General features: G+C 46.2%; 1 protein-coding gene across 3 annotated transcripts in view; it reads right to left on the reverse strand.

Annotated features, from left to right (window-relative positions):
• The window catches only part of FRMD4A (FERM domain containing 4A), a 216649-nt gene that overhangs the window by 87527 nt on the left and 115849 nt on the right, over window positions 1–13273 (reverse strand). For all 3 annotated transcript variants that reach the window (XM_058532438.1, XM_058532437.1, XM_058532439.1), the window contains 4 exons: window positions 12779–12862; window positions 7163–7228; window positions 6863–6920; window positions 2906–2992 (listed from right to left, as the gene is read on the reverse strand). In XM_058532438.1, the coding sequence (XP_058388421.1) occupies window positions 2906–2992; window positions 6863–6920; window positions 7163–7228; window positions 12779–12862 (295 nt within the window). The remainder of the gene's footprint in view (window positions 1–2905; window positions 2993–6862; window positions 6921–7162; window positions 7229–12778; window positions 12863–13273) is intronic.

A 13273-nucleotide genomic window follows, 5' to 3' on the forward strand; every position in this document is an offset into this window, starting at 1 on the left:
ACCCCATGCTCCCACCCGTTCCGGCCTACACTATTGTAATGAAGTCCTGGTTTGCAAGTCTTGTCCTGTATTCCTCCAACCCACCTCCACACAGCTGCCAGATGATGCTTCTAGGACAATGAAAATCTGATATGGCCACTCCCCTGCTTCAAATGCTCAGTGGCTCCCAGTGCCTCAAAGACGAAATCCTCTTAGCAAAGCCTTCAGGGTTCCGTGAGCTGGCTGTTGGAACCTCACCAGCCTCCTCTCCAGCTGCCCTCCTCCCCAGCCTACGTTCCAGTCCCGGTGGTGCTGTGTGCTTTCCCGTCATGCCATGCTGCTCTCCTTCACGGAGCTTTCATGCACGCTGGTCTCTCTACCTGCATGCCTCCCCAGCCCATTTGTCCATCTGCAAAACTGCTGTCCACCCTTTAAGACCCAGCTTCCACTTGCTGCCTGTGAAGACTTTTCTCTCCTCCTCCAGCCCAGCTGATGACTCTGTCCTTTAACTCACCGCCCACCCTCACACAGACCTCTGCAGTAGCACTTGGGAACACTGAGGCAATCATCACACGTCTCTTTCAGCTAGCCTGGGCAGGCCTGCAGGACATGCTGTGTGTCTTATTTAGCTCAGCATCCTTAGATCTGCTTGGCACATAACAGGAATGCAATAACGTTTTCTAAATGAATGAACGAATAGTGACTCTGATGGCTTGGTTGGAACAGACTTGAGAATCGCAACTACCTCCTCAGAGGCCACAGAAGCATAAGTTACTTTAAATAACAACTCAGTGTGAGTAGAGCCAATACCGTGAATAAATATATTGACCTTTTAACATTTTTAATTCGCGGACCTGGAGAAGTTCAACAAATGAGAGTAAATTCTCTTATTCAGTGGCTGATTATCACACCTTTGGCTTCATACTTTTCCTTATCTCAAAGCTTGTTTTAGAGTCTTACAAGAATAGTTACAATTTATCAAGACCTTGCGATGTTCACACTCTGCATTTTACATATATCAAATGCTATCTCGTTACTTCTTCAATCTTCATTAGCACCTCAATTAGAGAAATAAAGTAAGCCTAAACATATTAATAAATTAAACTAAACACATATGAATACTTGTTAGCATGTCTTTCAAAATGCTCAGAGGGAGAGGAGAATTCAACCACTAGATTTTGTGTGTGTGTGTGTGTGTGACAAGGATCAGCCCTGAGCTAACATCCATGCCAATCCTCCTCTTTTTTTTTTTCTCTGAGGAACACTGGCCCTGGGTTAACATCCGTGCCTATCTTCCTCCACTTTATGTGGGACGCCACCACAGCATGGCCTGACAAGCGGTGCGTTGGTGCACACCCGGGATCCGAACCCCGGGCCACAAGCAGCGGAGCGTGCCCACTTAACCAATACCTCTCAACCACTAGATTTGAACAAACTCTGCTGTAGATCTCAATTGCCCATGTTGACCTCGGTCTTCCACCAACGTGGGCAATCAAAAGCTGGATACATTGTAACCAGGATTTTGTTAAAGGATTTAGGAATACTCTTGGCTCTTGCAAGCAGAAAAAAATGGCCAGGCAGGTTGAAAAGAGAGGACGGTTGACGTTAAAAAGGAGGAAGGAGTGAGGAGAGAACTCAAGAAAAGCACAGAAACTTACAAAGGCCATACAGAAAAGAGGCAGAGGGGAAGCAGGAAGAAAGAGACAGTACGGAAGAAGTACAGACCCCGTGACCAAAGAGAGAAAAAATAAGAACACAGGGTCCAATTCACGTCTTGCAGCATATAAATAGAACCTGGGATGGCTTTGGAAATAGCCACAAAACAACACACCCTGAACAGCCAGGTTCCTACTGAATTGTTCCCAAGGAAGAATTCCTCCATCATTTGCTCAGGATCTGTTTTTAGAACTTACCTGACTTACTGATCAATTGAGTGAAAATCTTCCCCAACACAGGACCATTTTCTTTCTATCAATTTAATAAAGAAGCTGGCTCAGCGCAGATGTTAATTGGACAGACTACCATAAGCTCGGGTATGTGGTGTGGGTTTCAATCCTGTTCATGGATAAAGAAGCCTGGAAAGCAATCTGGAATGACATAATGGACCAATATTGCCTTCTCTCTCCCAAAGCAAGTGTGGTTTTGATAGACTTCTGATGTGCATTTCAGGGTCTGAACGGCATACCGTCTCCCCATTATTCTCTGCCAGAGGCTCTGAATGACAGCTCTCGCCTCAGAGACATTTTTCCATTATAATTTTTCAATTTGTTCTGGTCTAAAAAATGTGTGTAAACGAAAACAGAGAAAATTCAAGCCTTGTGCCCCCTTCAAACATACTGTTTTGTTTACAAGGACTCTGCAGACCCCTCTCTGCTTCTCGTTCTTTGTGGCAAATGACCTTATTTTTTCCAGATTTCCGATCACTTCTAATATGCCATAAAACATTTCTGGATTTGCAGGAATGCTTCTCACTCTTTATTTTTCACTTCTTTTTGACCTACAATCTCTTCTTGTCGCTGCCCCTTCCAAAATAAAAAAAAAAAAAAAAAAAACCTTTGGGAAAAGTCAGATGAGCCTCAGGATTCAAGAATGTTCTCTCGCTTTCCTGAGTGCACAGCACCCCAGGAAATTAAGGAACAGGACAGTCCCTCAAAGTCCTTTCGTTCATCTGCTTTGGGAGAGCTGAGCCAGTCTCCTTACCTTAAATAATTATAACAGCTTAGGTTTCCTTAGTGACAGGGAGAAAAAATATTTACCCAGGGAACCTGGATTGGATTACTGCAGCGTAATTTGTATACACTCAAATTAGCAGGGGACTGGTGAGCCCAGAGGCCCTTAGGCTGCAGGCGTTAACATTTTCACTCACTTTCTGCCTGCTCCTCTCTCAGTCCGAGAGCCATATGCCCACAAAGGAGAGCACACTTACCTTCCTTGGCTTCACTTTATCATGGTAGTCATACTGGAAGATTCCTTTGTAGCTCAGTCCCAGCCACCACGGTATCCCCTGTTTGTCCTAGGACAGCAAAAGGAGTATGGGTTAATATGGGGCTGGAGAAGATAAACAGGAACCAAGAGGAGGGGTCTTGGTTCATCTGAAGACAAAAGGAAAATGCAAAGTCCTTAAAATGGATGGAGCCCACCTCTCTCTACTTTTTACCTTAACAGAAGTGCCCCATCATCAAATGATGCTCAGTTATGTGAACAGGTGACACAGACAGTGTCCTGGGCTGGGGACCCAGGTCTGTCCCTAACTAGCAGCAGAGCCATGGTCCTTTCCCCCTTTCTGAGTAGGTAGCGAATGCCTTGTTCTTTTTTCTCCTTCTAAGACTTTAGGTTTTCAAGGCTGGGCACCTCATTCACCACAAGGGACAATGTGAGCGAAGATGAGCATTCTAATAAAACAACCTTCTGAGCAGAGAAACTCATCAATTGTCAGAGCTAGAAGGACCCCTGATGATTATGGTTGGTGACTCCTCTGAAATTTTTTTTTTTAAGATTTTATTTTTTTAGAGTAGTTTTAGGTTCACAGCAAAAATGAGAGGAAGGTACAGAGATTTCCCATATTCCCCCCCACACCTACACCTGCACAGCCCCATTATCAACATCCCTCAGCAGAGTGGTACATTTGTTACAACTGATGAACCTACACTGATACATCATAATCACCCAAAGTCCATGGTTTACATTAGGGTTCTCTCTTGGTGTTGTACATTCTATGGGTTTGGACAAATGTATAATGACACGGACCCATCATTATAAAGTCATACAGAGTAGTTTCATTGCCCTCAGTGCTCTACCTATCCATGCCTCTCCCACCCCCTCCCAGCTCCTGGCAACCAATTTTGCCTTTTCCAGAATGTCAGATAGTTGGAATCATACAGTATGTAGCCTTTTCAGGTTAACATCTTTCACTTAGTAATAACGCATTTAAGACTCCTCTAATTTTAAAGACAAAGAAACCAAAGCAAACGGTCAGTCCTGCTCTACTCAGGACTCTTCTTTCCCCTCAGCAGGCCAATGGCAGTGCAGGGCAGGCAGGTGCCCACCATACAGTACTGCTCACCTTAGAGGAGAGCCAGGTGCCAGGCAGGAGTGTGTGATTCATGTTGTCAGGGAAAGCAGCAAAACGGAAGCCTAGACATTCTGGGGACTAAATTAGAAACACCAGATCCCTCTGTTTATTCCCTTAACAGAGACCTCTGGCCACCAGATTGTAAACTGTAATCCTACATTCAAGTAGGATGACCCTGAGCTATTAAATAAGGTCCTGAATGCTAGGAGTTGACAGTGGGCATATCAAGCAGCCTTTCCCTAGATTTGTCCTAATTGCCACATCTATGAATAACCTAATACACCCCATCATAGATGTCTTGAAAACTCAAAATTGGCTTCATGGTTTTCAAATATTTACGGGGCATGACTTATTTCAAGGTAAGGGCAAAGATAAAGGGCAAAAGAAATAAATTTTCCTTTTTTAGAAAAATTTCAGGGTATATAATTTCTTCAAAAATCTTTTTAAAGCTATAAACCCTCTGTCTCTAGAAATTTCCTGTGTGTCCTGCCATGGTTTCAGAGAACAGAACAAGAGGAGACCCAATGCCACTGCAACTTCAGACTGACTAGGTAAGAGTTGTCACCACACCACAAAGTATGGCATCTGTGAAGTCACAAGGCCACCAAACAGTGAGTGTTGACACAGTTGGTTTCGGCTTGCTTGGATTCATGTCCTCTTTCTCCACATAAGTAGAAGAGCAACTGCTTACGCCTGGAGATTCCAAGAGCCAAACAGGCACGCGCATTTGGCACTCTGCAAATCACAAGGTCTGCTTCTGGTCTCTGACAAACTGCAAAGAGCATATTTCTAAAGTTTTATTGGAAGGCAGAAAGCATATCTATCAGAGACTGCCTTTTTGTCAAGGTCTAGGGCTCATGAAGAAATGGAACACAGGTCTAAGGGAATAACAGTCTAGATGAACTCTCATCTCAAAGACTTCCAATCCATCTACCTCAATAGTCTAGCAAGCTATGTCAGTCGTCTTCCACTATCTAGAAGACTTTAGAGGGGGTAGCTGGAGAGGCAAATCTCTTAATCTCTATGTTCGTTATGAGTGATAGAGGAGAGATCACACAAGAACAAGCAGCAAAGCAGAGAATGCAGTCCAGGAATTCCTGAACTCCGGGTTCCCATTCTTGAATGCAGACCCCTTTGCTACACATCACCGCAGGATATTTCCAAAATTGAGAGAAAGACTCGCAGTTCCCTTTCTATGAAATGCCTCAGGTAATAATGGCAGGAACTACTGGTGGATCCTTATGTTTCCTCTATGGTAACAAGATGGCAAAATAGAAACAGGCTCCACAACTCTCGCTAGCAGTGTGTTGAACACTGGCAGCCAGCACAGTGGATTGTGAGCCTCTTTTCATGAATAACCCGACTTCCCTTTGGGGAGCTGACTGCCTAATGACTCCAATGGGCACTTCCCAGGGCCAGCCTTACATAGGGGTAGTCTCCTTACAGGATTTGTTTTTCTCATATGGGATAGGAGACAGCCCAAGAGGCCAGGTCACACTCCTCACGACAGACTACAGCTTAGGCTTTGAGAAGGGCAGGAATAGTTGTGATGGTTCCACGAGTTCTGTGAATGATGCTGAAGAGGGATTAAGAGCTTCCATTGGTGGGAAGAGCTTTGTAGGACATCAGGAAGAATTTAACCACTGCAAGCTTTAAAAGATCCTGAGCTGAGCTGCTGAGTGGGACTGGAGCCCCCACATATGCCTCATAATTGGGCTTCACAAATACAGTTCCAACATTTGTTCCTATCATGGAAATGCACACATCCAGCTACTCAATTCAATTCTCAATAAACACTCTGTTAATATTTACTTAGCGTCTACTATGCCAGGCACTATGCTCGGTTCCAGGAATATATAACAGAATATAACACACAGTCTTTGCCATCAAAAGGCTGCAGTTTCGAAGAAGATACAGGCAATTAAATGCATACCAAGGATATGCAAAGTTTTGTGCAAGCTGCCATGGATGACACAAGATGAATGAAACATGGCGCATGTTCTAGTCTAAAGGAATTAAAAATATAGTTGGGTGGAAACATGGGGAAAGAAGTTGGTAGAACAGCAAGAGAATCTCATGTTGGCTGGTGGAACTATCTTGAGTTCAGAAATGTTTTCTGTTCTTTTTGGCTGGACTTTGGGCAATAACTTGAACTTCTCACGTTGGGGTAAATTAAGGAAGGAGAAGGAAGGGAAGTTATCCTATCTCATCACAGAGAGGATGCATGGGAACATCTTTACCTATTATTTCAAAGAAGTAATCTCAGTCTGGGACATTATGGATGGAATGAGACAGAATTGAGAATGGGGTCCACATCACACCGGACTTGCTACCACAATATTTAAGACAGATCCTGTCTTCTTAAATGCCCATGTACTCAATTTGTCAGCCTATCATCCCAGGTCTCTTCCTCAAAAGTTGCCTTTGACCACCAAGAAAAACACTGTCGATTCTGCTAAAAGTTTTGTTCTTTACAATTCCTTGTATTTAGATGGAATCTTCCTACTGGGAGGCTCTATTGTCCTGATCTCCCAGGATTTTTCTGAGAATGCGAGGAAGTAGGGATTTATTATACCCACTTCACAGATGGGAAAGTGAGTTTTGGAGAGTACCCGAATCAAGTCTTACTACACTAGGGGGAAAGTTCCATTGCCCCAACTCCCCCTAGCATGCAGTCTTCCTGACCAAGTCCTCACTCACTCTTATCCCCTAAAAAAATCTTCAGTGAGATTAAAAAGAAAAAAAATGAGAAGTGTTTTTTTTTGTTTTTTAGGTCAGGCTTGGCAAGCTTCACTAAATGAGTTCACTTACCTTCACTGCATAATAGTGAACCCCGTAGGTTGGGAGAGACTCCACGATGCTCATGTAGCTAGAAAGACAACACACACACACACACACACACACACACACACACACACACGGGTGGTTATTTGGCAGAACTGGTATCATATACATATTGTGTGTGTGTGCATGATCAAGTTCTCAGAGTGATTCTTTACTTGAAAATGAAACTGAACCATCACCCCCTGGAGATATGTCTTTCCCAGCACAATTGAACAACCCTGACATATGCTAAACATGACCTCATGGGCACTGGGAGGGGCCACTTACTTTACAATTGCTTGACCTCTGGTCTGGCCGTTCAGTTTCTTATAGTGCTCAATCACTCGGTCCTCACTAGAATTACAAGAAAAAGATTCTGTTATTACAGTCCCTAGGTCAACAGCCGAGCACCCTCCTAATGGAGATACTTCTTCTGAGCCTGAGCAAGAAGCTCCAAAGCCTCACGAGAAGCTCCAAGGAGCCAACAGCTCCTGGAAAAATGATTTGTCCTGAAGTGGCATTTCCAAACTCAGCTAAGTGAGATGCCGTGGGCTACAGATTTCCTAAAAAAGTCTGTTTTCCCCTCAGAGGACTCTCATTCTGTTTGTCTTGGACTTATAATCAGTGAAATAAGATTAGAGCCCAGGTTTTCGGGGTCAGCTCCTTGCAAGAAATGGTAATGTGGGAGAAGAGGAAGAAACGGTGAGCACGCATGTCGGTGGGGAGGGACACGGAACAGGGGACAGTAAGGTGACGGGCTGGACAGAGATCAGAGTGGACGCTCTGGCTGAACTCCCTGGATCCTCCTTCTCACCCTCCTCATCTCCTGAATCCTGTCTACACAGGGCCTCATGGGCGGAGGGCAGGCGTTGACCTCAACAGAATGCCCATGGCCTAGCTACCCTGAATTAGTCATCAGGGTTGAGGGCTTCCAACGAAGATGGAAAAGTTCTGGAATTCAGGCCCCATAAACCATGAGGCAATAAACGACCCAGAAGAGCACCGGGAAACAACAAGCCAGCTACCAGAAATGAGATAGGAACTCCTTTATCTTCTGAAATCTTAGTTCTAAAACAACAAGAGATTAGCTCAGGCCTTGTGGGACAATGGTGAGCCAACCCCTTCTTTGAGAGGGTGGAGGGCATGAAGGGCCTCTCTGAGAAGTGACTCTGTGCCCAGTGAGGTGGGAGCTGGGGCTGCTCCCTCTGCTGCTTTCAGAAGCACAGAGCCAACCTTGTGAGTCACGGGGGCAGCACATCCCACCTGCTGAGGAGTTGAGTCCCAAAGCCTTGGCCTCCATGACCTCACCACACGGCCTTGGAATCTTACTTCTCACTCTCTGTCTCACCCTTCCTCACCACAGACCAGTGGACTCCATCATGGGAGGAGATCTTACGGATGAACCTCAAGACCTTAGTGGTTGCTCTTTATTCTTTATTATTAATTTATTATCCCAGAATTAATCTAAAGCCTTCTTTCACCCACTTTTTCTTTTTTAGCGAGGTCATTCCTGGGGGTAACACGTTCTATATGTTCACTACCTACTACTTAGAGGTAATTTATTGATCTTCCAATTACTATCTTAATCTTCACTGAATATCTCTTCATTTCACTATGCTGATATCTGATGCGTGTAAGGTCGTCTGACTCTTCCCAACAAAGTGTCTTTATAAATACCCAGGACGAGGACTGGCCTTTCTTGAGTTGGAAAGTCACTTCTGTGGGGTCCGGGCTCCCTCTGTTCAGAAAGGGGCAGATGAAGCCATGTTTCTCCTCAGCCCCCACACGACCTTGGACATTCTGCTTGGAGTGTGACTAAGTGTCTCCTGACAGAATTCTCCAGAAGTGTCCTCTTCAGGGTCGACCCAGCCTTACCAGACCTTCAGAGCTGTGTCAGGACTTTCTGGCCTCACTCTTCCAGATTTCTCCCCACCCACCCACTGACTCAACAGCTATGTTGGCACGCTTCCTGCCACATGATCGAGCATTTTGTGAGATCGACTCCTAAAGTCAGGGTCAAGCAAGTCAGTGTAGATATGAGCCTATTTCCTCTGAGGCTCTGGGAGAGAGGACCCCTGGGCTGAGGTGGGGAGATGAAAATCCATATGGTGCTGTAGTTGTGAACATAAGCAAGGCTCAGGGAAAACACCAGTGCAAGTCAGAAACACTGTCAGGCAGCTGTTCACCCATCAGTGGCCTGACCACGGGGTCTCACGGTGCCTGACAGCTGCAGGGATCTGCTATCCCCACCTCGCCCTGCATCTCTTGCTCTCTGAGACCATCTGTGAGGCCACGGTATCTACCTTCTCCTCCCTCAGCGCTTCCCTACTCCTTTCGCCCCAATCGAAACACTGTGGGCCCACGGCGTGACAACACACACCATGCTGACTGATAGCTCCCTCTGGCCCCTGCCCGCTCCCGCTCGTCCCCTGGTATCTACAGATGGCTCATGTGCCACGAACTTTGCAGACAGTTTGCCAACTACCCAAAGTCTGCAGAAGGGACTTAACGGAATAACTATCAGAAACCTACGAGCCAGAGTAAATGGAATCCCAAAACACCATTTGGAGGCCACAGTGCTACACGAGGGAAAAAGACGAATGACTAAAGCTGACCATGCCTCCCCATAGTCGTCAAGTTAAATCACCTCTCTGCAGACAAGAGGCCCAGGGAATGCGTGGGTAATGTAAGAAGACACAGGGTGATGGCAATACGGTTCCCTGTCTCAGAAGAGTCATCAGCCTGCAGTGGTCAACGATTTCCGAGTAAAGGAAGATGTCCCTGCATGCCCCATATGGGTGATAGGGTTGGTCCCAGATTCGCAAGCTAGGTCCCCGGGAGAATCCAGGTCAGGGCCCTGATTCTGCCATGTTCTGTGGCCCTGGGCACATAATTCTAACTTTCTCTCTCAGATGCCTCCCCGATAAGGAAATCATGTAGAGTGAGAAGTCCAAGCTTGTTAAACGCTTGGGGAAAATTAGCAAAAAGGATTATCGTATGATTACTCAGCATTATTACGCAAGTTTCAATCCTTTCTAATTGCATTATGTGACTTTTTACTTCCTCTCTTAATTACAGTCTGAATTTGGTTGGTATGGTTAATCCCACTTTACAGATGGGAAACTGAGGTGGCAGAGAAGTCACTCAAGCTTCCTGGGCTGTCATTACCCCACAGTTCGGAGACTTGGCTGGGATTCAAAAACCCACTGCTTTGCTCACTGGGCTGTAATGCCTTCCTTGACTAGTGTGGATGGGCTCCCAATGGCCCAAAGGTTGTCCATCACGTCAGCCAAGGCGAGCGAGAGCAGGAGAGCCCAGAAGAATGGAAAATAAGCATCCTTCTTCAAGAATGATCAGGGTAATTTGAGACTGTGGGCAACTTGATTGAGACTGTGATGTGAGGACTGAGTAAAGATCTCCCTCAACGATAAAGGGTCCTCGTTAATCTTGCAGATGAGTGATGACACTGAGGCAGAGATGGAAAGCTGGGAACAAGCTTGGTCTGCCAGCTCTATCTCCAGTCTATATCTATTTGAAGTATGACCAGGATTTATCCCTTTCTGACATCTTTACTTTTTAAAAATCCAAATAAGTAGGTTGGAATAGTAAAGCCAGCCACAACTAGCCACCCATAATGAAATAAGGTGAAAAGTCCTATTTGTTTTGATGTTTTTTAGCAACGCATCATCAGGATGGTCTATGCTACTGGCTTGTTTGTATAGAAGTTGGGCTGTGGAGCCTGAGGGCATCTGCTTCAAAAACGTCCCTCCCTCGGTCCTGCCATCCTCTTGGTGCATTGAGACAGTGGCATGGGCACCTATGGGTCTAAATGAGGCTTCGGGAAAGTGCTGGCCTGGTTACAGAGATGGAGAGATAGCTACAGATATGGATGAAGACAAAGACGCTCCTATTGACAAAAGAGAGAGTATGAGCACAAAGGGAGGAATTTCTGTATTAGTAATAACATGTGAGCACAGAGCAGACTGTGGAGATAATGAAGAAAAATCCAGAGAGAGGGAAAGAGAGAGAGAGAAGGAGTTCATAACTCTGAAATGAGCACAGGGTGTAAGAAATGCTTGGAAACAAATTAATGAGGGGCTAACTGAGGAATGGATTAGGCTAAAACCAGCTCTGACTCCAGCCAACCCACCACCATTACAGCACCCCCCGGCAAATACATCCCCTTCCCATAGGAACTACTGGCTCTAGAGATATATTCTTGCATCTCTAGCTCCTTTACCACTGGTTTCCTGAAAATGAGCTGGGAAAATCTAGAAGATAAAGCCCATGGAGCATAAGGAATTAGGGCACGGGCAATAGACTTCCATGAACAAGAGAACGGGAATGTCATATGTTGGTGTTCATATGTGCAACCTGCCAGGCTGGACATTTGGAAGCCCACCCATGCAGAGTCCCCGCAGGTTAAACAGATTTTGTTCTTTGGGGACAGATTATAATTCTAGAAAGCCACTATTTATCGACATCTATATTATTGAAGGAAGAATGGCAATAAACAATTCAGAGAAATGGACTCGGGGACGCCAGCACAAGGAAGGGGGCTCTCAGCCGCGGGCTCTGCTTTCTCATTTCCAATCCAGCGGCCCACCACCTGGTCTCTTGGGGAGAAATGTTTTATGGGCCAGAGTTTAATCCTGCTAATGCCCTCTGCATCAAGACACCCTATCTCAGCTAACGGAACCTCTGAAAGCCACCTGAACAATGTTTGCTGCCTGGAAAAGTGTCCACACAAGATGAAATGTTAGTAACCTGTCAATTTCAGAAAGCGTATTACAGAAGTGCCTGAAAGAGTCCCACGTTATAGTTCATCAGGATTGACTTGTTCTGAGACTTTTGTTTTATTTATTTATTTATTTATTTATTTATTTATTTATTTATTTATTTATTATTTTTTGCGTGTGTGAGCTAACATCCATACCAATTCTCCCCTTTTTTTGCTGAGGAAGTCCGGCCCTGAGCTAACATCTATTGCCAATCCTCCTCCTTTTTCCCCGCCCCCTTTTTCTCCCCAAAGCCCCAGTAGACAGTTGTATGTCACAGTTGCACATCCTCCTAGCTGCTGTATGTGGGACGCGGCCTCAGCATGGCTGGACAAGCGGTGCGTCGGTGTGTACCCGGATCCGAACCCAGGCCACCAGCAGCGGAGCGCGCGCACTGAACCGCTATGCCACGAGGCCGGCCTTTGTTTTATTTTTTATAAAAGCAGTTACAAGGCTTTTTGTTAAGGAGTCAGAAAGACCACGAGGGAAGCAGCATCATGCTTTTCAAAGGACAGCCGTCAAGGCTTGCAAGCCCAGCAGTGTTTCAACCCCAGGAATGCAGGGCCCACTCAGTTGTGACCAAAACCACAATCTGGGAACTTTCTGAATGCCTGATTCATTCAGAATCAGTAATTTAGGGCCCTACAGATGAACTGCGGCATCACGTTACAGGGCAGCTAAATGAGGAGATACGAAACACTGTGGGAAAATAAAAGAATCAATCTCTCTCCTGTAAAGAAAAAAAACCCTGTAGTTCTCCCGCATCTCAAAACCTCGCACATCCTGTCATCAAACGACAAGGATTCCAAAAGGAAACTCGAGCAGCACAGGAAAGGATCTCCAAGGAGGCCAAGCTTTCAAAGTGAAATTTTAGGAGGTTCTTGCTTTTTTAGAAGAAAAGAAAATAGAAAAAGGAGCGGTCTCACACACACCACATCATTTCAATAAATGCAGAAGATGGTTTCGTGAAGACCCAAGCCACTTAGGGCAATGTGGAGTCGCTCTCTGATTGGAATCCAGGCTGACCATGAGGCAGCTGGGAGGGTGGACTCAGTTGCACGCACCCCTGGAGGGCCCACGTGCTCCTGGAGAGGACGCCGGGGCGTGCAGAGAAGGCGCAGCTTACCAGTAGGCCAGGGAAGGATGCTCCTTCAGCGCTTGGGTGGGAAGTGCTGGCAGCTTCTTCAAGTCGCTCCTTACCACTTCATTGCTGAAAGAGAGGGAGGGGGACAGAGGGAATGCCAGGAGACTTGCTCACCCCCTGCGAAAACCAGCGCACCGTGCCATACAACCCAACCCAGCTGTCTCCAGTGAGACCCCACATCTGTTCCCTTTTAATGGAAAGTGGTGGGAGGAAGGGGGGCTTATAGACGAAAAAGGACACACACCATGCAGAGCCCAGCGGGCTTCCCTTCTGGCACAGAAAGCAGGGCAGAGCAGAGTGCTCACAGATGGCTGCGGGTTCCTTTTCAAACCCTGCACGCACAGGGGGGCACAGACTGAGCGCCCCTGAGCAGCATGGATCAGGGAGGGGAAGGGTCACCAGTGTGCCCGTGGGGGAGGACCCTAGGGAGCTCCTCAGGGCCCCATGTGGGCTCACGGGGCTCCAAGAACGGGCGAC

This window comes from Diceros bicornis, chromosome 36 (assembly GCF_020826845.1).
Source record: "Diceros bicornis minor isolate mBicDic1 chromosome 36, mDicBic1.mat.cur, whole genome shotgun sequence".
Classification (NCBI taxonomy): Eukaryota; Metazoa; Chordata; class Mammalia; order Perissodactyla; family Rhinocerotidae; genus Diceros; species Diceros bicornis.